The sequence below is a fragment of the Mustelus asterias genome, chromosome 24 (assembly GCF_964213995.1).
Source record: "Mustelus asterias chromosome 24, sMusAst1.hap1.1, whole genome shotgun sequence".
Classification (NCBI taxonomy): domain Eukaryota; kingdom Metazoa; phylum Chordata; class Chondrichthyes; order Carcharhiniformes; family Triakidae; genus Mustelus; species Mustelus asterias.
This window is the reverse complement of record NC_135824.1, coordinates 4,691,307-4,712,304: the sequence shown is the minus strand read 5'-3', so window position 1 is coordinate 4,712,304 and position 20,998 is coordinate 4,691,307. Positions and strand designations below refer to the sequence as shown.

Genomic DNA, 20,998 nt, shown 5'->3' with positions numbered 1-20,998 from the left:
GGATCTAGCTGTGTACAGACTGGTGTCGTGGAGACAAAACTTTTATGAAATATATACAAAGAACAGTACAGCACAGGAACAGGCCCTTTGGCCCTCCAAATCATGATGCCCGACTGAACTAAAACCATATGCACTTATGGAGTCCATATCCCTCAATTCCCATCCTATTCATGTATTCGTCTCGTTGCGCCTTAAACCTCACTATTGTACCTGCTCCCACCACCTCCCCGCACAGCGCGTTCCAGACATTCACCACCCTCTGTATAAAAAACTTGCCTTGCACATCTCCTCTAAACTTTTCCCCACGCACCTTAAACCTATGTCCCCGAGTACTTGACTTTTCTACCCTAGGAAAAAGCATCCGACTATCCACTCTGTCCATGCCATTCATAATCTTGTAAACCTCTATCAGGTCACCCCTCAACCTCCGTCGTTCCAGTGAGAACAAACCGAGTTTACCCAACCTCTCCTCATAGCTAATACCCTCCAGACCAGGCAACATCCTGGAAGGATTTATTATATACATCAACATGGCTACTTCCTGAAATTTTAAAAACTGGATAAAGACTTTAAAAATGCAGAAGCTATGTCTGCCCAGAACCCTGAACAAGTGGAACTTGCTGGCAATTTCTGAGGACCTGACACCACATTATCTTGGAAGAGATGCTAATGGCCCCCTGTGGGCTGCAGAGATCATAGGGCGGCACAATGGCACAGTGGTTAGCACTGCTGCCTCACCGCACCAGGGATCCGGGTTCAATTCTGGTCTTGGGTCGCTGTCTGTGTGGATTTTGCACATTCTCCCCATGTCTGCGTGCGTTTCCTCCGGGTGCTCCAGTTTCCTCCCACAGTCCAAAGATGTGCAGGTTAGGTGGATTGGCCATGTTAAATTGCCCCTTAGTCTCCCAAGGTGTTTAGGTTAGAGGGATTAGCAGGAGAAATGTGTGGGGTTACAAGGATAGGGCCTGGATAAGATGCTCTTTCAGAGGGTCGGTGCTGACTCAATGGGCTGAGTGGCCTGCTTCTGCACTGTAAGGGTTCTATGAAAATATTCAACAGGAATTATACAAAGGCCACCCTCTGCCAGACCTAGCCAATGGAGACTACGAGTCTGCTAGGACAAAGGGCCCTGCAACCTCCTTCGAAATTCTTAACGTTTGGAGCAGTAACAATCTCAAGAATCCAGACAAAGGAATAAATATCCTTTGTCAAAGTGAAAGTGGACAGGAGGGAGTGACAGTATCCCTGAGATGGAGGAACCTGTAACACTGTCTTACTTTACTGTCAGTCACTCTGCCACTTTCCATCTAGCTCAAGAAAAATGTTCAGTCCTGGCGCCATTTACACTGCTTTTACTGGAACCTCTGTCCCAGTGGCCACAGGACTCCTTTGTCTCTATGTGCCTATCCCATCATGGAAGTCACCTCTGTGCGAAAAGTGAATGATCCAGCATCAGTCTTTAAGCTGCTGGCCTCTGTGAAAGAATACATCAACATTGATTCTGGAATCACATGAAACAACATTTTTTGATTCTGTAGATTTGCCCTGTAAATATTTCTTTCCCTGTTCCCCTTCTTATTGTACAAGTGAGAAAGGATGCAATGTTGCACCCCTCCTCGTGTGTTTAAGTGTGTGCAAATAAACTACCCCTTTGCGTTTGCCTGATGCCAAGTTTGCTGTGGGGTTATTCATAAAAATTACACCGAATCTGCGGGGTTGGGAAATATGCCACCGCTTATAAAGGGGAAATCAAAATTGTGAGGTTAGTGCACCTTTAAGAGATTTTTTTTAAATCATGCTCACAGCCTGAGGTGATTGATGTTGGGAGAAAGAAACACTGTGGGCAGGTCAGGTGACAAGGGTTGTTTTTAATTTCAGTTCTGAGCTGCAGTTGAGTTTTAGAAGGGACAGCAAGCTGAAAAGAAGTGTTTTCCCTCTCTCCCTGTTGTTTTGAAAATTCTGTTGGTTAGCTGGAAACAAGATCTTGTTTTCCTGAAGGGTGAAAACTTGCTGTTGTTGGGGGATGGAACAGAGTCTCTCTGGTGTTTTGGGAAGCTGTCTTGTCTTCGAATTGTTCGGAATGAATCCAGAGAAGTGCAGACTTCAACCAAAGGACTCAATTTCCATTATCACGTGAGCAGTAGCCTGTACTGTGTTAAACCTGTGAAGAGTTTTTGCTGTCTATGGGTTTTGGTTTTAATTGGAACATATTCATTCGGAGTTATACAATATAGTGATTGGTTTGTTTCTTGTTTGTAATTGATAAAAGTTCTTACTAATTTCCTTACTGTAAACATTAACTATATTCTTAACTAAACTTTGTTTGACAAAAGCTCCCGAGTGGGTCATTTGAATCATACCTGAAGTGAAACATCTCATGCTTACCCTAGCCAAATTCAAATTACAAAACTTATGATCCAGCCGGGCTCCACAAAATACTTTGGAGTTTCTGACCTGAACCATAACTAAATCAAAACACCATTCTGTTTATAGATGGGCGTAAATGCATTGGAGGCAATTCGGAAGAGGTCTATTGGGGTAATGCATGGAATGAGTGGGTTGTTTTATGATAGGTTGGGCAGTCTGGGCTTGTTTCCACTCGAGTTAGAAGAACAGGGAGGGGTGACTTGAATGAAGAATATAAGTTCCTGAAAAGTCTTTCCAAGGTGGATGTGGAGAAGATGTTCCCTCTTGTTGATTAGTCCAGAACCAGAGGACACTTTTAAAATTGGGGGGTCACATTTTTAGGACACAGATGGAAATCTTTTCTCTGAGGGTACTTCTGCTCCTATTCCGTATGTTTGTATCTTGCTAAAGGGCCAGCATGGAATCGAAGGGCCAAATAGCTCCTCTATACTGATGCAGATTCCTTTGAGATATGCCACTGAAGGAGAGTAGAGGTTCACAGGTCAATAGATATATTTTTAAACATCTGTCTCTTTATTCAGCTACAGTGACTACTACTGAGAACATCGCCACTCATCTCCTGTGAAAGGTTTTTTATTAATACAAGTCTCTCTTGCATTTATACTCTTTTAATATGTAAACCAAAAATCAATAAATAAAACTCTCTTTTTATAGCACGCATCCAATTTGAACGAAGCAACGCTTCTTTGTAAAATGAAGAACCAGCTCCTCACTTTTAATTAGGTTTTGCAACCTTCTAGAATAAAGGGTTGAAAATTACGTGAATTATTTAGTGCGGTTCTAATGCAAGAGGAATAGTTAATGCATTTGTAATTCTATTTATTACCTTGACAGCCATGCAGATGTTCAGCTAGCAGACGCCACACAGCTTTTCAAAATTGTGCTTTGCTCTTCAGAACCTGCCTTTCAAACTTTCTGCTTCGCTTTCCCTCGCATCGAGACTTATTCTTTCAGGGACACCAGAGACACACGCCACGAGATTTGTTTATAAGCCAGTGACAAAGTTGACCCCAGTCAACGAATAGCTGATAAAGTTTATTAAACAAATGTAAATCGGGGAAAACAAATAAGAATTTCAATGGAGAGTCTTAAAGATGTGCATTTGTACAGCACACTTCCCAAATCAGTTCACAGCCAGTTCGAAGTGTAGACAGCGCTGTAACAAAGGAAATCATAGTCGTCAATTTGCACAAAGCAAGATCCCACAGCAGCGATAATGACCAATCTATTATTCTGAAGTAATTTTTAAATATTCATTCCGGGGATGTGGGTGTCGCTGTCCAGACAAGCATTTATTGTCCATCCCTAATTGCCCTGGAGAAAGTATTGGCGAGCTGTCTTCATGAACCCCTCCAGCCCGTGTTGTGGAGGTTAGTTGTTCCCAATCGCTGTGCCGTCACACACTAGTACGCTGCGGCCTGCTCAGAGTTTTTAAACAGTATGTGCCGCAGGAGCCTGAGAAAAAACCCTGGACTGGGGCCTGGGAGTGGGGCAGTGAGAAGAGCAGGATAGGTGGGGACGGGGCAGTGAGGAGGAACATTCCATATCACGGGCATTTGGCCTCTGATATTCGGGTCAGCATTCTCCAAGGCGGCCTTCACAACACACGACAGCGCAGAGTCGCTGAGCAGAGACTGATAGCCAGGTTCCACACACATGAGGACAGCCTTAACCTCACTATCTGTAACTCCCACAACTTGCCTGGACTTGCAAAGTCTCACTGGCTGTCCTGTCTGGAGTCAATACACATCTCTTTAACCTGTGTTTAATGCTCTCTCCACTCACATTGTCTGTACCTTTAAGACTTGATTAGCTGTAAAGACTCGCATTCCAATCATTATTCATTATTCTGTAAATTGAGTTTGTGTCTTTATATGCCCTGTTTGTGAACAGAACTCCCACTCACCTGACAAAGGAACAGCGCTCTGAAAGCTAGTGGCTTTTGCTACCAAATAAACCTGTTGGACTTTAACCTGGTGTTAGACTCCTTACTGGGTTTACCCCAGTCCAACCCCGGCATCTCCACATCATTGCTGATAGTAGACAGACTTTAGGGAGTTGAGTTACAAGTTACTTGCCGCAGCATTTCTAGCCTGTTGTAGCCCCAGGAATGGCGAGTCCAGTTAAATTTCTGTTCCATTCTATTCAGGATGTTGATTGCAGGGGATTCAGTGATGATAATGCCGTTGAATATCATGGGTAATGGTTAGATTCTCATTGGTTGGAGATAGTCATTGCCTGGCAAGAATCTCACTTACCACTGTCAGCCCAAGCATGGATATTGTCCAGGTCTTGTGGCATTTGGACATGAACTATTGATTAAAGGGTAAATACTGTCCAGGACACCACTGGAAAAAACTCACCTGCTCTTCTTCAGAGTAAACCATTGCATCCTTTACATCACCTAAGAGGGTAGATTGGGCCCAGTTTAACATTTTTTATAGAAAGGTTAGCACTTCCAACAAGTGTAGTGCTTCCTCAGTTTACAGTAGAACACCAAATTATAGAACCATAGAACATTACAACACAGAAACAGGCCTTTTGGCCCTTCTTGGCTGTGCCGAACCATTTTTCTGCCTAGTCCCACTGACCTGCACCTGGACCATATCCCTCCACACCCCTCTCATCCATGTACCTGTCCAAGTTTTTCTTAAATGTTAAAAGTGACCCCGCATTCACCACTTCATCTGGCAGCTCATTCCACACTCCCACCACTCTCTGTGTGAAGAAGCACCCCCCCTAATATTCCCTTTAAACTTTTCCTTCTTCACCCTTAACCCATGTCCTCTAGTTGTTTTCTCCCCTAGCCTCAGTGGAAAAAGCCTGCTTGCATTCACTATCTATACCCATCATAATTTTATACACCTCCATCAAATCTTCCCTCATTCTTCTACGTTCCAGGGAATAAACTCCTAACCTATTCAACCTTTCTCTGTAACTCAGTTTCTCAAGTCCCGGCAACATCCTTGTAAACCTTCTCTGCACTCTTTCAACCTTATTAATATCCTTCCTGTAATTAGGTGACCAAAACTGCACACAATACTCTAAATTCGGCCTCGCCAATGTCTTATACAACCTCACCATCACATTCCAATTCTTATACTCAATACTTTGATTTATAAAGGCCAATGTACCAAAGGTACTCTTTACAACCCTACCTGTGACACCACTTTTAGGGAATTATGTATCTGTATTCCCAGATCCCTCTGTTCTACTGCACTCTTCAGTGTCCTACCATTTACCTTGTATGTTCTACCTTGGATGGTCCTTCCAAAGTGCAATACCTCACACTTGTCTGCATTAAACTCCATCTGCCATTTTTCAGCCCATTTTTCTTGCTGGTCCAAATCCCTCTGCAAGCTTTGAAAACCTTCCTCACTGTCCACTACACCTCCAATCTTTGTATCATCAGCAAATTTGCTGATCCAATTTACCACATTGTCATCTATATCAATGATCTGGATGATAAACAACAATGGACCCAGCACTGATCCCTGTGGCACACCACTAGTCACAGGTCTCCACTCAGAAGCAATCCTCCACTACCACTCTCTGGTTTCTTCCATTGAGCCAATGTGTAATCCAATTTACTACCTCTCCATGTATACCTAGCGACTGAACCTTCCTAACTAACCTCCCATGCGGGACCTTGTCAAAGGCCTTACTGAAGTCCATGTAGACAACATCCACTGCCTTCCCTTCATCCACTTTCCTGGTAACCTCCTCGAAAACCTCTAATAGATTGGTTAACCATGACCTACCACAAACAAAGCCATGTTGACTCTCCCTAATAAGTCCCTGTCTATCCAAATATTTGTAGATCCTATGTCTTAGTACTCCTTCCAATAATTTACCTACTACTGACATCAAACCTACCGGCCTATAATTTCCCGCATTACTTTTTTAGCCTTTTTTAAACAACGGAACAACATGAGCTATCCTCCAATCATCCGGCACCTCACCCGTGGATACCGACATGTTAAATATATCTGCCATGGCCCCTGTAATTTCAACACTAGTCTCCTTCAAGGTCCGAGGGAATACCCTGTCCGGTCCTGGGGATTTATCTACTCTGATTTGCCTCAAGACAGCAAGCACCTCCTCCCCTTTAATCTGTATAGGTTCCATGACCTCCCTACTTGTTTGCCTTATTTCCATAGACTCCATGCCAGTTTCCTTAGTAAATATGGATGCAAAAAACCCATTTAATATCTCCCCCATTTCTTTTGGTTCCATACATAGCCGACCACTGATCTTCAAGAGGACCAATTTTATCTCTTACTATCCTTTTGCTCTTAATATACCTGTAGAAGCTCTTAGGATTATCCTTCACCTTGTCTGCCAAAGCAACCTCATGTCTTCTTTTAGCCCTCCTGATTTCTTTCTTAAGTAGTTTCTTGCACTTTTTATACTCCTCAAGCATCTCATTTGCTCCCTGTTGCCTATACATGTCATACATCTCTCTCTTCTTTATCAGAGTTCCAATATCCCTCGAGAACCAAGGTTCCTTATTCTTATTCACTTTGCCTTTAATCCCGACAGGAACATACAAGCTCTGCACTCTCAAAATTCCTCCTTTGAAGGCCTCCCACTTATCAGGTTTCTGGAGCAGGATTGAACCCAGAACCTTCTAACTCAAGGCAAGTGTATTACTCACTGAGTTGGCAGCCGTCAGCTTTCAGTGGGCATTCCATTTTATAAAACTCTTTTGATTTTATGCACATTGGGATCCTATATTCCAAGAAATCAGCGTTGCATATGGATAGAGTAAACCAGACAAGGTTAACAGATCTTGCACCTATTAGCCGAGCCCATAAGTGACATGGTAGGAAAAAAATCTGATCAGTCAGCCAGGTATATCATTCAAATTTCTTTCATGGAATGTGGGCATTAATGACCAAACAAGCATTTATGACCCTCAAGAAGATGGTAAGTCGCTATCTTGAACCCAGACAGTCCATGTACACCCAGTGCTGTTAAGAATTGCCAAGGTTTTATACCTGCAGTAGCAGGAAAGCAATGGTCACTTGAATTAATAGATCAATGCAGTAAGGGTACATTTCTAAAAGTTAAAGTTTATTTATCAGTCACAAGTAAGGCTTACATTAACACTGCAATGAAGTTAGTGAAATTCCCCTAGTCGCCACATTCCGGCACCTGTTTGGGTCAATGCACCCGAACCAGAACATCTTTCAGACTGTGGGAGGAAACCGCAGCACCCAGAAGATACCCACACAGACATGGGGAGAACATGCAAACTCCACAGACAGTGACCCAAGCCGGGAATCGAGCCCAGGTCCCTGGCGCTGTGAAGCCATGATGTGGAGATGCCGGCATTGGACTGGGGTAAGCACAGTAAGAAGTCTCACAACACCAGGTTAAAGTCCAACAGGTTTATTTGGCAGCACAAGCTTTCGGAGCGCTGCTCTTTCATCAGATGAGTGGGAGTTCTGTTCACAAACAGGGCATATAAAGACACAAACTCAATTTACAGAATAAATGGTTGGAATGTGAGTCTTTACAGGTAATCAAGTCTTAAAGGTACAGACATTATGAGTGGAGAGAGGATTAAGCACAGGTTAAAGAGATGTGTATTGTCTCCAGCCAGGACAGTTAGTGAGATTTTGCAAGCCCAGGCAAGTCGTGGGGGATTACAGGTAGTGTGACATGAACCCAAGATCCCGGTTGAGACTGTCCCCATGTGTGCAGAACTTGGCCATCAGTCTCTGCTCAGCGACTCTGCGTTGTTGTATGTCGTGAAGGCTGCCTTGGAGAATGCTTACCCGAAGATCAGAGGCCAAATGCCCATGACTGCTGAAGTGTTCCCCAACAGGAAGAGAACACTCTTGCCTGGTGATTGTCGAATGGTGTTCATTCATCCATTGTCGTAGCGTCTGCATGGTTCCCCAATGAACCATGCCTCGGGACATCCTTTCCTGCAGCTTATCAGGTAGACAACGTTGGCCAAGTTGCAAGTATATGTACCGTGTACCTGGTGGATGGTGTTCTCACGTGAGATGATGGCATCCGTGTCGATGATCCGGCACGTCTTGCAGAGGTTGCTGTGGCAGTGTTGTCGTGTGTCATGAAGGCCGCCTTGGAGAATTCTTACCCGAAGATCAGAAGCTGAAAGCCCGTGACTGCTGAAGTGTTCCTCGACTGGAAGGGAACACTCCTGCTGTGAAGCAGCAGTGCTAACCACTGTCCCACCATGGGTCTTGGCAAGGAAGTGACCTTGGGCTGGTTAATAAATGGTTAAAATTGATCTTGAAGGCTCAGCTTGAAAAAAAACAAACATTCAAAAACAGCAACAGTTGAGCAGCTAGATGGTATAATTGTCGACTGGTTTCCTATAGCAACCATTCAAAGGTAGAATGGTACACTTGCAGGACTTGACCTTTCTAGAAAATTCTTCTCCCCAACACAACAGTCCTTTTACACAGGCAGTACTCAATCTTGTAGCAGAAATAACTGGAATAACACAGAGCCCAAACGCACAAAGCTAGCTGGATTTCGCTGAACAAACACATGGGGCAAGGGAACAGCACCTCAAACAAGTCTCTCAAACCAAACCCTAAACATTACTCTCTGCAAAATTGTGTGAATTTACTTGTTCTTGTGTTCAACTGGAGATGATGACCTGTTTATTACACATTGATTGGGAATGTTTCGCAAATGCTGCAAGAATTCAGTGCAAAATCACTTGTACACAGCTAGGAATTAAGTACACAAGTTGGCAGTTCAAAACTGCCCATAACCTGAGCAAACATCAACTCTGAATTCAAGACACGTTCGGAGATGGTCTCATGAACTTCATGGAAATATCAACACAGATGCTGCTGAAGTTGCGGATAAGGCATGTTGTTGGGGCAGCATAGGAGACTTACCCGACCCTAGGAGTGTTTGACCGCAATAATGGAAGAACAGATTAATGCCGTGATTATCTTACGGAAGGAATTATCACCGCCCGAATGGGCATCTGGACAGAGTAACAGGAGGTTCAAACCCTAGAATTATTTATGGAGCAGCTGAAAGTTACGGCTGAGTGAATTTAATGGCCTTCTCAAATCAGACACGGTGGAAGGTGTCCCACCCGTACCACTAATATCCCTCAACTGGCACACAAATATTCTATAATCCTGTCTCAATTTTTTTTACATACATTATACACATTTTTTACATTGATCTGGGGAGCAATTTAAAATATTAACTGGAAGAAAGGCAAGTATGATTGAAGTCTCAACTCAAATCATTTGGAAAGAAAGCATGAATATTCAGAGGCACAGTACAAGAGATAAACTGCAGAGAGACTGTGCTCACACTGCATGCTAAAATTTTAAATCAAGTACTTCAAAGGTTAAAATGCTGTTGCGCAGATAATCACTCTGCATCTCAACTGTTAATAAAAGATCTTCTGTCAAAACCAAATGGTACAATTATTTACTAGACTGGAAAGTCTGAACATTACCGTTGAAACTCACTGCAAGTTTGCAAATTGTCCAAATACAGAAGTCTTTAGCACCTTTGACAATGCACGGATACCTTCACCATCGTGAATGGCAGAGGAATTACGTTGATTACAAACATTATTATTGTTCCAGTGAAGCTCAACGCAAACTGGAGGAACAGCATCTCATCTTCCGGCTCGGCACTTTACAGCTTCAGATGATTAGCTCCACCCCACCTCCACCCGTTGGTTTTCATTCTACTTATTTTTAAACTGTTCTCTACCTTGTATTTCTTTTCCCACCACTCTTTCATGCCCTCTTTCCTTACCTTTGCTTCCCATTTCCCTCTTTTTCTCAATTCTCCCTCTCCTCCACCCATCTCTCGCCGCCCCCCCACATCTTCATCTGTTACAGTTTACCCTCTGATTTCAGCTTCTCTGCCATTTGGCCATTCACACCTTTTATTCTCTGTATGGGCTGCCATTAGCAGCCTTTCCCCCTGGTTTCTGTGGCTATGACTCATCTTTCATTCCCTCACCCTGCAGTATAAATATCTCCCACTTTCTGTGCCTTTGAGCTTTGACAAAGGGTCGTCTGGACTCGAAACGTCAGCTCTTTTCTCTCCTTACAGATGCTGCCAGACCTGCTGAGATTTTCCAGCATTTGCTCTTTAGGTTTAGGTTTCAGATTCTAGCATCCGCAGCAATTTGCTTTTTATTACCAGCAGAACCAGCTAATCCCATGCCATGAAGCAACAGGCGTATTGAACTCTCTCAGGCATTGTCCAATTTAATGTAATTTTGTGGGTACGCAATCCAATAATGAAAATTGGGATGCGGGGGAGGGGGTGTGTGGTGGTGGGGATAATTTCAGTGAACAAGTGGTCAACTTGTGGAGCAAGCTCCCGAGGGAGTCGGTGCATGCTGATCGTAAAAGGTAAAGTCACCATAGCTGTTCTCTCGCCTTTGAGGGGGAGAGCTGACTGGTGACGTCTTAATCTTGACAATCACCACACCCCAGGCAAGGTTGAGAAAGACTTTAACCTGGTGTTGCGAGACTTCTTACTGCGTTTACCCCAGTCCAACGCCAGCATCTCCACATTTAACAAACCAACACAGGAACAGCTTCTTCCCTGCTGCCATCAGATTTTTGAATGGACCTCCCATAGATTACGTTGATCTTTCTCTACACCCTAGCTATGACTGTGACACTACATTCCCTCTCCTTTCCTTCTCCCCATGTGATTTATGAACGGTATGCTTTGTCTGTATAGTGCGCAAGAAACAAAACTATTCACTGTATCCCAGTACATGTGACAATAAATCAAATCAACTCCCCAAGCTGATAGTACTTATTCATTCAAATGTAAATTGGATGGATTTCATTCATAAATAATATTTTGGGATGTAGTGTATCAGTAATTTGAAATTGATGTGTGGGGAGCCAAGTGTGGTTGGGTAGTAATGGTGATTTTGTGGGTATATGTTTCCCAAAGCTTGCCAGAACTGGGGTTTCCTTCATCTCATGATTGGGTCCGTTGGAGACTTATCGATTGAGACTGATTGCAATGCTGAGTCAATATCTCCATTATCCTTCCATCACGTAACCAAGGTGAATGAGACAGTAGTTCTTCATCCAGCAAATTCCTGTGACAATAACCTCGCTGGAAACCTCTCCAACTCCTGCTGCCCAACAAAGAAGCCTCTCCAAGACGATCTGGTGCCGCACAATGGTGATTTACTGGAGCATTAAACCAGATTGGAAAGGCATCAGTTCTCTTGTATTCCCAATTACAGCAGATTAGACATGGCATAACAAGAGGTGTCAACCATGAGTGAAGACAGTCAAGAGGAGGAAAGGAGGCAGAAAAACCTTGGGGTGGCACGGTGGTACAGTGGTTAGCACTGCTGTCTCAGTGCCAGGGACCCAGGTTCAATCCCAGCCTCAGGTCATTGTCTCTGTTGAGTTTGCATGTTCTCCCCGTGTCTGCATGGATTTCCTCCGAGTGCTCCGGTTTCCTCCCACAGTCCAAAAGTGGGTGGGTTAGGTTAATTGGCCATGCTAAATTCACCCTAGTATCAGAGGGATTAGCAGGGTAAATATGAAGGGTTACATGAATAGGGCCTGGGTGGGATTGTGGTCGGTGCAGACTCGATGGGCCGAATGGCCTCCTTCTGCACTGTGATTCTATGAAAAACAAAAAAAGGACATATTTGGCCACATAACCATCGGGCACCCCTTAAAGTGGGTGAACAGAGGGAATCAATACAACAGACAAGACAGCAGACTGCCTGGCCACCATCTCGACTTGGAAGCCATGTCATAGAAATCATAGAAACATAGAAACCCTACAGTGCAGAAGGAGGCCATTCGGCCCATCGAGTCTGCACCGACCACAATCCCACCCAGGCCCTACCCCCACATATTTACCCACTAATCCCTCTAACCTACACATCTCAGGACTCTAAGGGACAATTTTTAACCTGGCCAATCAACCTAACCCACACATCTTTGGACTGTGGGAGGAAACCGGAGCACCCGGAGGAAACCCACGCAGACACGAGGAGAATGTGCAAACTCCACACAGACAGTGACCCGAGCCAGGAATCGAACCCGGGACCCTGGAGCTGTGAAGCAGCAGTGCTAACCACTGTGCTACCGTGCCGCCCCCACTGTGCTACCGTGCCGCCCCCACTGTGCTACCGTGCCGCCCCCACTGTGCTACCGTGCCGCCCCCACTGTGCTACCGTGCCGCCCCCACTGTGCTACCGTGCCGCCCCCACTGTGCTACCGTGTGTGAAAGTTCGGAATCAGGAATTCAGGGAATTGAAAACAGATGAATTTTAAACAACACACAGATCTGCTTTAACAAGTTAATATTTGGATTTAATTCTGTTTGGCCAGATTATTGGGTGTATCCACCTCAGTAACAATACCCTTTTCTATGGCAAAGCCCCACAGGTACCAGTTTCACAAAAGCTTAGCGAACACAATTCTTTTTCTCAAATAATAAGCTTTTATAGATTAGAACGACAGCTTCCATCAGGATTGGGATGAGGTCAGAGAGAACAGTGCTCAAAGAAGTAGTTCAACTCTCATCATGACATTCACAAAACGGTTGTTCCAGTCACAATACAAATCGATAACCATTCAACGTGGAAGAATAATAAAATGATGGATACTGTGAAAATTAGCAGAAGTTGTCAATGTATCCACATTATTCAGTTACAAAACCAACAGACCAGTCCAGCTGAGAAATACCACTATAACTCAAGTTCTATAAAGGATACATACTGGAAAAATAGTTCTCTCAACTGCATTAAGTAGTAATAAAGTACAGCAGGAACCCAATGCAAATCTACAAACTACATTAGTTTGTTGCAAAAAGAAAGCACTTTGGTTAACTTAGTTAAATTAACTAAGTTGGTTAACTTAGTTAAATTAGAACTGAGACTTGGCCAGCCAAGTAACACTATCTAGAAAAACTACACTGCAGTTGGTTTCAATCTGGAATTATAAATCGGCACTGAAATCGCAAAATGAGCATTGCTGAATGCACTCATTTTGAAACTGCTTTGTCAGGCCCACTTTAACGGCAGCATTAACACTTGAATTCTAAATGGGTTACCCTTTCTTAATACAGGAGGAATTTCATACAAATTGGTTTGATGCACTCATGGATGTACAACATAATTTCAAGGCTTTCTTAAAAAAAATAGCAAATTGCTGGTATGCACACAGGATTTGTGTGTCAAGTCCAGATTGTTGGAAACTTTTCTTTCAAACAATAATTTCCATTCTCCACTTCCAAGCTATCATACTAAAGTCAGGGATCCCTGAAGTCCAGCAGGAAAATATTCCAGTTCTCCAGCAATTATATTAATTTTCGGATACATCGTTTGAAAGAGGACCCAATCCCATTTTATTTCCAAAGACAGCAATGGCCTTAAGGTAACGATCACAAGCTTGGACACAAATGGTCTGCCTGGTGATCTATGGTCCCTCCTTTCTCTGCCCCCTTCACAGCAAGGGACAGAGACGCACTGTTATTGCAGAACTGCCACACTGTCAAGATGCAGCTTAGATATGGAGTGCGGGGCCAGGGAGGGGGGGGGGAACCAGAGCTCAAGTTTTGATGGAGGAGGAGGAAAGATTTTTTAAAACGGCATTCGCAACAAATCCAAAATTAAAAGTCAAAACACTGTGGAACTACAACTTGATTCCCAGTTGTTGGAAGGGAGAAGTTAACTTTCAGCTGTTCTGTGATGCACCCAGAGTTCTGACTAAGAGTAAATACCTCAAAAGTTATCCTGGCTTTTCCCTCAACATGTCTCAACACTGACACGTTGAGGTCTGATGTTTCCAATGCTCCAGATCAGTAGCTGTGGATGGAATTTAGACAGAATGCCAATTCACAGAAACAAAAGACAAGGTGACAGTAACTTCTCTCCTTACAGTGACACAGATGTCAAGGGTCAGTCCGCACTGCTGCGTCAAATTACCTTGGCGAGGTACCGCTCCTTATGGTTCATGAAACACTAAAAGCACTATCTTCTAGTGCTGTAGTTTTGGACTGGACATGAAAAAAATAAATTCTTAAATGTGTTACAACTGCAGAAATCTTCTTGTGGATTTAAAGCTCATTGGACCTCGGAAGCCCTAACAAGTAAAATGAGTTACTACTTTTGTCTTTTTTCAACAAAAAAAAAATCTCATTCGTACATATGTAGGATTTTGCATCAACTTATGCCACAACATAATACAATGTTAGTCCAATTACACGTTTAATCACCGGCGCAACAACTTAAGGTGGGAGTGATATCCATATCTTTGTAGTCACAGAATTCCCCAGGTCGTCAACTTTGGATTGAGACCGTCATGATAGGCAATGGATTCCATCAGATGGAAACTTTTCGTAGTCTGCAGAATTTATTTCGCAATGTTTCAATTAACTATTCCACCTTTTACACTTCCACGTTTAAATGAAAACCTGGAATTGCTAATAAGTAGGTAGATGGGAATTGGAAATAGTTTTACTATATTATATATATATGTTTATATATAATATATATTAAAAAGGGCAAGAAAAATCACAAGAATAATTTAGGCCACTGGGATAAATGCTACAGTAAAGCTCGAGTGGTTGGTTACAGCTTTTAACACAGCAATAGTAAATATCTGGTCTCCGGAATTCTGCTAGCAAACAAACTCTTGCCGCATCCGAATAATTTGCAACAAGGCAGCTTGTACATCTTCATCCATGTGACCCTGAAAACAAAAGTGGAGAAAGGAAAAGTTACAGCTTTTATCTCTCGCGTCCAGGTTATTTTCTTCAAGTGGAAAAAGGAGGAAAGGAACAGGCAAGAAAATTATACAATCCAGGAAGGGGCCACTCAGCCCGTCACCTCCATGCCAGCTCTTTGAAACAGCTATCCAATTAGCTCCACTTCTCTGCTCCAGCCCCATCGCCCTGCAAAGTTATTCCTTTTCATTCCCTTTTGAAAGTTACTCCCGAATTTGATCCAACACCTCTTCAGGTAGTGCATTCCAGTGTAAAAAAAACACGCCCTCTGATTCTTTGCCTCATGATTTGAAATTTCTTTTTTTTTTATTCATTCATTCCTGGGACATTGGCATCGCTGGCTGGCCGGCCAGCATTTATTGCCCATCCCTAGTTGCCTGAGGCCAGTTGAGAGTCAACCACATTGCTGTGGCTCTGGGGTCACATGTAGTAAGAAGTCTCACAACACCAGGTTAAAGTCCAACAGGTTTATTTGGTAGCAAACACCATAAGCTTTCGGAGCGCTGCTCCTTCATCAGATGGAGTGGAAATGTGCTCTCAAACAGTGCACAGAGACACAAAATCAAGTTACAGAATACTGATTAGAATGCAAATCCCTACAGCCAGCCAGATCATAAAGATACAGACAATGTGGGTGGAGGGAGCATTAAGCACAGGTTAAAGAGATGTGTATCGTCTCCAGACAGGACACATGAGGACGGCCTAAACCGGGATGTTGGATTTATGTCACATTATCAGTAACCCCCACAGCTTGCCTCCTGGACTTGCAGGCTGTCCTGTTTGGAGACAATACACATCTCTTTAACCTGTGCTTCATGCTCCCTCCACCCACATTGTCTGTATCTTTAAGATCTGGCTGGCTGTAGGGATTCACATTCTAATCAGTATTCTGTAACTTGATTTTTGTGTCTCTGTGCCCTGTTTGAGAGCACATTTCCACTCCATCTGACGAAGGAGCAGCGCTCCGAAAGCTTATGGTGTTTGCTACCAAATAAACCTGTTGGACTTTAACCTGGTGTTGTGAGACTTCTTACTGTGTTCACCCCAGTCCAACGCCGGCATCTCCACATCGTCACATGTAGGCCAGAGCAGGTAAGGGCGGCAGATTTCCTTCCTTAAAAGGACATTAGTGAACCAGATGGGTTTTTCCCATCAATGGTTTCATGATCATCAGTAGATTCTTAATTCCAGATTTTAAAAAAAAATTGAATTCAAATTCCAACATCTGCCGTGGCGGGATTCAAACCCGAGTCCTCAAAACATTAGCTGAGTTTCTGGATGAATAGTCCAGAGATAATACCATTAGGCCATCGCCTCCTGATCCTCTTGCCGGTGGCAAAACCTCTTCCTCTCTGACTCAGGTCAAAACCTGTTCATAACTTTGGACACCTGTATTGAAACTCTCCTTAATCATTTTTGTGCCAAGACAAACAATTCCAGCTGCCCTGGTCTCTCCACAGAGCTGAAGACTTTTCATCGCTGCTGCCACAGAAAATCTGCAGCCATCACCAAAGCCTGGGTGTCCTTCCTATAACCTAGGATTGGGCACAATACTTTAGGTGAAACCCGGCCCAGTGATTTATGAATGTTTTGCTCAACAGCGATGCCAATGTCCCACGAATGAATTTTTAAAAAAATGAAATTTCAAATCATGAGGCAAAGAATCAGAGGGCATGTTTTTTTTACACTGGAATGCACTACCTGAAGAGATGTTGGATCAAATTCAGTAGTAACTTCCAAAAGGGAATGAAAAGGAATAAATTTGCAGGGCTAGAGCAGAGAAACAGAGCTAATTGGATAGCTGTTTCAAAGACTTTCTAGCTTTAACTGGCACCTATTGAAGATGCCGGCGTTGGACTGGGGTAAACACAGTAAGAGTTTTAACAACACCAGGTTAAAGTCCAGCAGGTTTATTTGGTAGCAAATGCCATTAGCTTTCGGAGCGCTGCTCCTTCGTCAGATGGAGTGGATATCTGCCATCTGACGAAGGAGCAGCGCTCCAAAAGAACAACGAACAGTACAGCACAGGAAACAGGCCCTTCCGCCTTCCAAGCCTGTGCCACTCATTGGTCCAACTAGACCATTTGTTTGTATCCCTCCATTCCCAGATGCTAATGGCATTTGCTACCAAATAAACCTGTTGGACTTTAACCTGGTGTTAAAACTCTTACCTATTGAAGCACAGGATAACTCAGAAGACAATCCTCAGTGAAGCCATTCAAACATACACCATTCAATAAGATCACAGTTGATCTGTATGTGGCCTCAACTCCACATTCTGTCTACCCCCAATATCCTTTGATTCCCTTGTTAGTCAAGGATCCACCTACTTCGGCCTTAAAAGTATTCACTGACCCCCATCGCCACCGCTTTGTGGGGAAGAGTCCCAAAAATTAATGACCTTCAGAAGAAATTTCTCCTTGTATCCATTTTAAATGGAAGGCCCCTTATTTTTAAGCCCTGTCCCCTAGTTCTAATCTCCCCCCACAGAGAAAGGTCCTTTCAGCATCCATCTCTTCCCCTTGGTTGAGGGTCCAATCATGAGGGGGCATAGCTTTACGGTGAGCATGAGATTCAGAGAGGATTCGGGCAAAAATATTTTCACTCAGGGGTGGCACAGTGGTTAGCACTGCTGCCTCACAGTGCCAGGGACCCAGGTTCGATTCCCAGCCTCGGATGACTGTCTGTGTGGAGTTTGCACGTTCTCCCCGTGACTGCATGGGTTTCCTCCGGGGGCTCCAGTTTCCTCCTCACAGTCCAAAGATGTGTAGGTTAGGCAGATTGGCCATGATAAATTGACCCTTAGTGCCAGGGGGATTAGCAGGGTAAATGAATGGGGTTGCGGGGATAGGGCCTGGTTGGGATTGTGGTCAATGCAGACTCGATAAGCCAAATGGTCTCCTTCTGCACTGTAGGGATGCTATGATTGATTCAGGGGGTGATGAGAATCTGGAATGCGCTGCCTGGGAAGGCAGTCGGAGCCAGAAACCTTACCGCTTTTAAAAAATATTTGGATAAGCACTTGAAATGTTATAGTAATCGAGGATATGGGACAAGTGCAAGAAAATGGGATTAGCGCACCGTTGGTGGTGGATATTGTTAGTGCAGACTCGATGGGCTGAAGGGACTTTTCCGCATTCAACGACCCTGTCAAGTCCCCTCAGGATCGTATGTGTTTCAATAAGACCACCTCTAATTTTTCTAAACTCCAATGGATACAGGCACAGCCCGTACAACCTTTCCTCATAGGACAACACTAAACTCATGTCCTATCACATATTCCATTGACATATCTATCTTACTTGCAACATCTTGCCCAAGAGTTTAACTGCTCGTGGAGAGAAACCCACACATCTCCGATCAAAGAAAACCACACAACCAATGGTGTTAGCAGCTGGTAAACATTTACATCAGTTAAACATAATGGAACAAGGGTTTTATAAACACTGTTCACTGAATGGGTTAACAATAGTCTTCATCAACCTTGCTGAAAACAAACTGAATCATTGTATAGTAAATTGCAAATCTTTTCTCAAGACTGGAATGGCTCCAGAAACACATTTGTACAAAATAACAGATCTAGTTCTCTTCTGTCTAGATTATTAGTGATTACTTTCATGCAATTTCTCTTCTAACAGTGGTTATTAAACCCACCTGGGCAGCATTGAGTAGGTGTGTTCGATAGATTGCAATGACCTCTCGGTGTTGCCTGTCAGCATCCTACAGAGAAGGGGAAAAGAGCTGGTGAAAACTTGACAAAACTTCAAAAAGTGTTAGGTTCAGCTATACAGAGCTGGCCCCAGTGCAGTGCACATAAATCATCTAATTGTTTAAGGAATGTGAACCAAAAGCCATTCACAAAAGGCACATGATGCACACGTCAGTGTTAGCTGTGACTCAGTTAATAGCACCCTCGCCCGAGGCGGAAGATTGTAGATTCACGTCCAATCCAACAATTCAAGGGCAGAAGTCCTAGGTGACACGGGGGCACAGTGGTTAGCACTACTGCCTCAATGCCAGGGAACCGGGTTCGATTCCAACCTTGGGCAACTGTGTGGAGCTTGCACATTCTTCCCATGTCTGCATGGGTTTCCTCCGGGTGCTCCGGTTTCCTCCCACACTTCAAGGCTGTGCAGGTTGAGTGGATTGGCCATGCTGAATTGCCCCTTAGTGTCCCAAGATGTGCAAGTTTGGGGGATTAGCGGGGTGAACGTGTGGGGTTACGGGGATGGGGGGGTTCGAGTAAGATGCTCTGTCGGAGAGTTGGTACAGACTCGATCAGCCAAATGGTCTCCTCCTGCACTGTAGGGATCCTATGATTCTATAAAGCTGACACAGTACAGTATCATAGGAGTATGTCACTAACAGAGATTTTATCTTTCCAATAAACCAATGTCCCGTCCCATTGGCCCCAATCGGTGGACTTAAAATATCCCATTGCATTATTTCGAAGAGCAGCAGAGGAGTTATCCCTGATGTCTTGATCAATATTTATCCCTCAATCAACATTACAAAAACAAATTCTCTGGTCATCAAATTGCTGTTTGTGGAGCGTGCCATGAGCGAATTCTGCAGCCGTCACAAGCGGCAGATGCTGGCATTACCATTCATTCTCATATCACAAGAATAAATAAGTGGAAAAAAGCCCAAAAGCCTATGGTCTCAGGAACCTGCCGCATCAGATAGAGATACCCAAGGCTGTGCAGCTGAGAGCAACCAAACTGAAGGCATCTTCATGAGATGGAAGATTTGAATTGATTTATTATTGTCACATGTATTGACATACAGTGAAAAGTATTGTTTCTTGCACCCTATGTGGACAAAGCATACTGTTGACAGAGAAGGAAAGGAGAGAGCGCAGAATTTAGTGTTACAGTCATAGCTAGGGTGTAGAGAAAGATCAACTTAATGCAAGGTAAGTCCATTCAAAAGTCTGACAGCAGCAGGGAAGAAGCTGTTCTTGAGTCAGTTGGTACATGACCTCAGACTTTTGTATCTTTTTCCCGACGTAAGGAGGTGGAAGAGAGAATGTCCGGGTGCGTGGGGTCCTTAATTATGTTGGCTGCTTTGCTGAGGCAGCGGGAAGTGTAGACAAAGTCAATGGACGGGAGGCTGGTTTGAGTGATGGGCTGGTTTGAGTGATGGACTGGGTTTCATTCACAAGCCTTTGGAGTTTGTTGCGGTCTTGGGCAGCGCAGGAGCCATACCAAGCTGTGATACAACCAGAAAGAATGCTTTCTATGGTGCATCTGTAAAAGTTGGTGAGAGTCGTAGCTGACATACCAAATTTCCTTAGACTTCTGAGAGACTGGGACTGTTTATGCTGGAGGAAACAGAAGGCCATTCAGCCCCTCAAGACTGTCCCATCATTCAATTAGATCATGGATGATCTATACCTTAACTTTGTCTATTCTTGTTTTATATCCCTTGACACTCTTACCCAACCAAAAACGATCATGTTGTGTCTTGGAAGCTCCGACGTATCGGCAACAGACACAGCCTTTTGGTTGCCACGGTCTTTGTGGAAATCTGTTTGCTGATTTCCCTCTTAATGGTCTAGCTCTAACTTTAAGACTGAGATTTGAGCAGAGAGAGACAGACTGAAAAAGACTATTTCTAAAGCACTTTTCATAACCTCAGCATAACTCATAGCACTTTATATCAAAAGTGTGGCCAGCTATACCATAGGAAATGTAGCAACAAGGTCAACACAGCAAGATCCTACAAGCAGCCATACGAGTAAAAACAATTCTTGGTCTTCAAGTGATATTGAGGGATAAATGTGGTCCAGGACACCTAGTCTTCTTCAGATAGAGGCTAT

The 20,998-nt window shown here is 43.8% G+C and overlaps 1 protein-coding gene across 8 annotated transcripts in view; it reads right to left on the bottom strand.

The window, feature by feature from the left end:
* Positions 1-12,653: 12,653 nt before the first annotated feature.
* LOC144511170 (uveal autoantigen with coiled-coil domains and ankyrin repeats protein-like) overlaps positions 12,654-20,998 on the bottom strand; it is a 207,827-nt gene continuing 199,482 nt past the window's right edge. For all 8 annotated transcript variants that reach the window (XM_078241200.1, XM_078241201.1, XM_078241205.1 and 5 more), the window contains 2 exons: positions 18,832-18,897; positions 12,654-15,143 (listed from right to left, as the gene is read on the bottom strand). In XM_078241200.1, the coding sequence (XP_078097326.1) occupies positions 15,072-15,143; positions 18,832-18,897 (138 nt within the window). In that variant the 3' untranslated portion in view covers positions 12,654-15,071. The remainder of the gene's footprint in view (positions 15,144-18,831; positions 18,898-20,998) is intronic.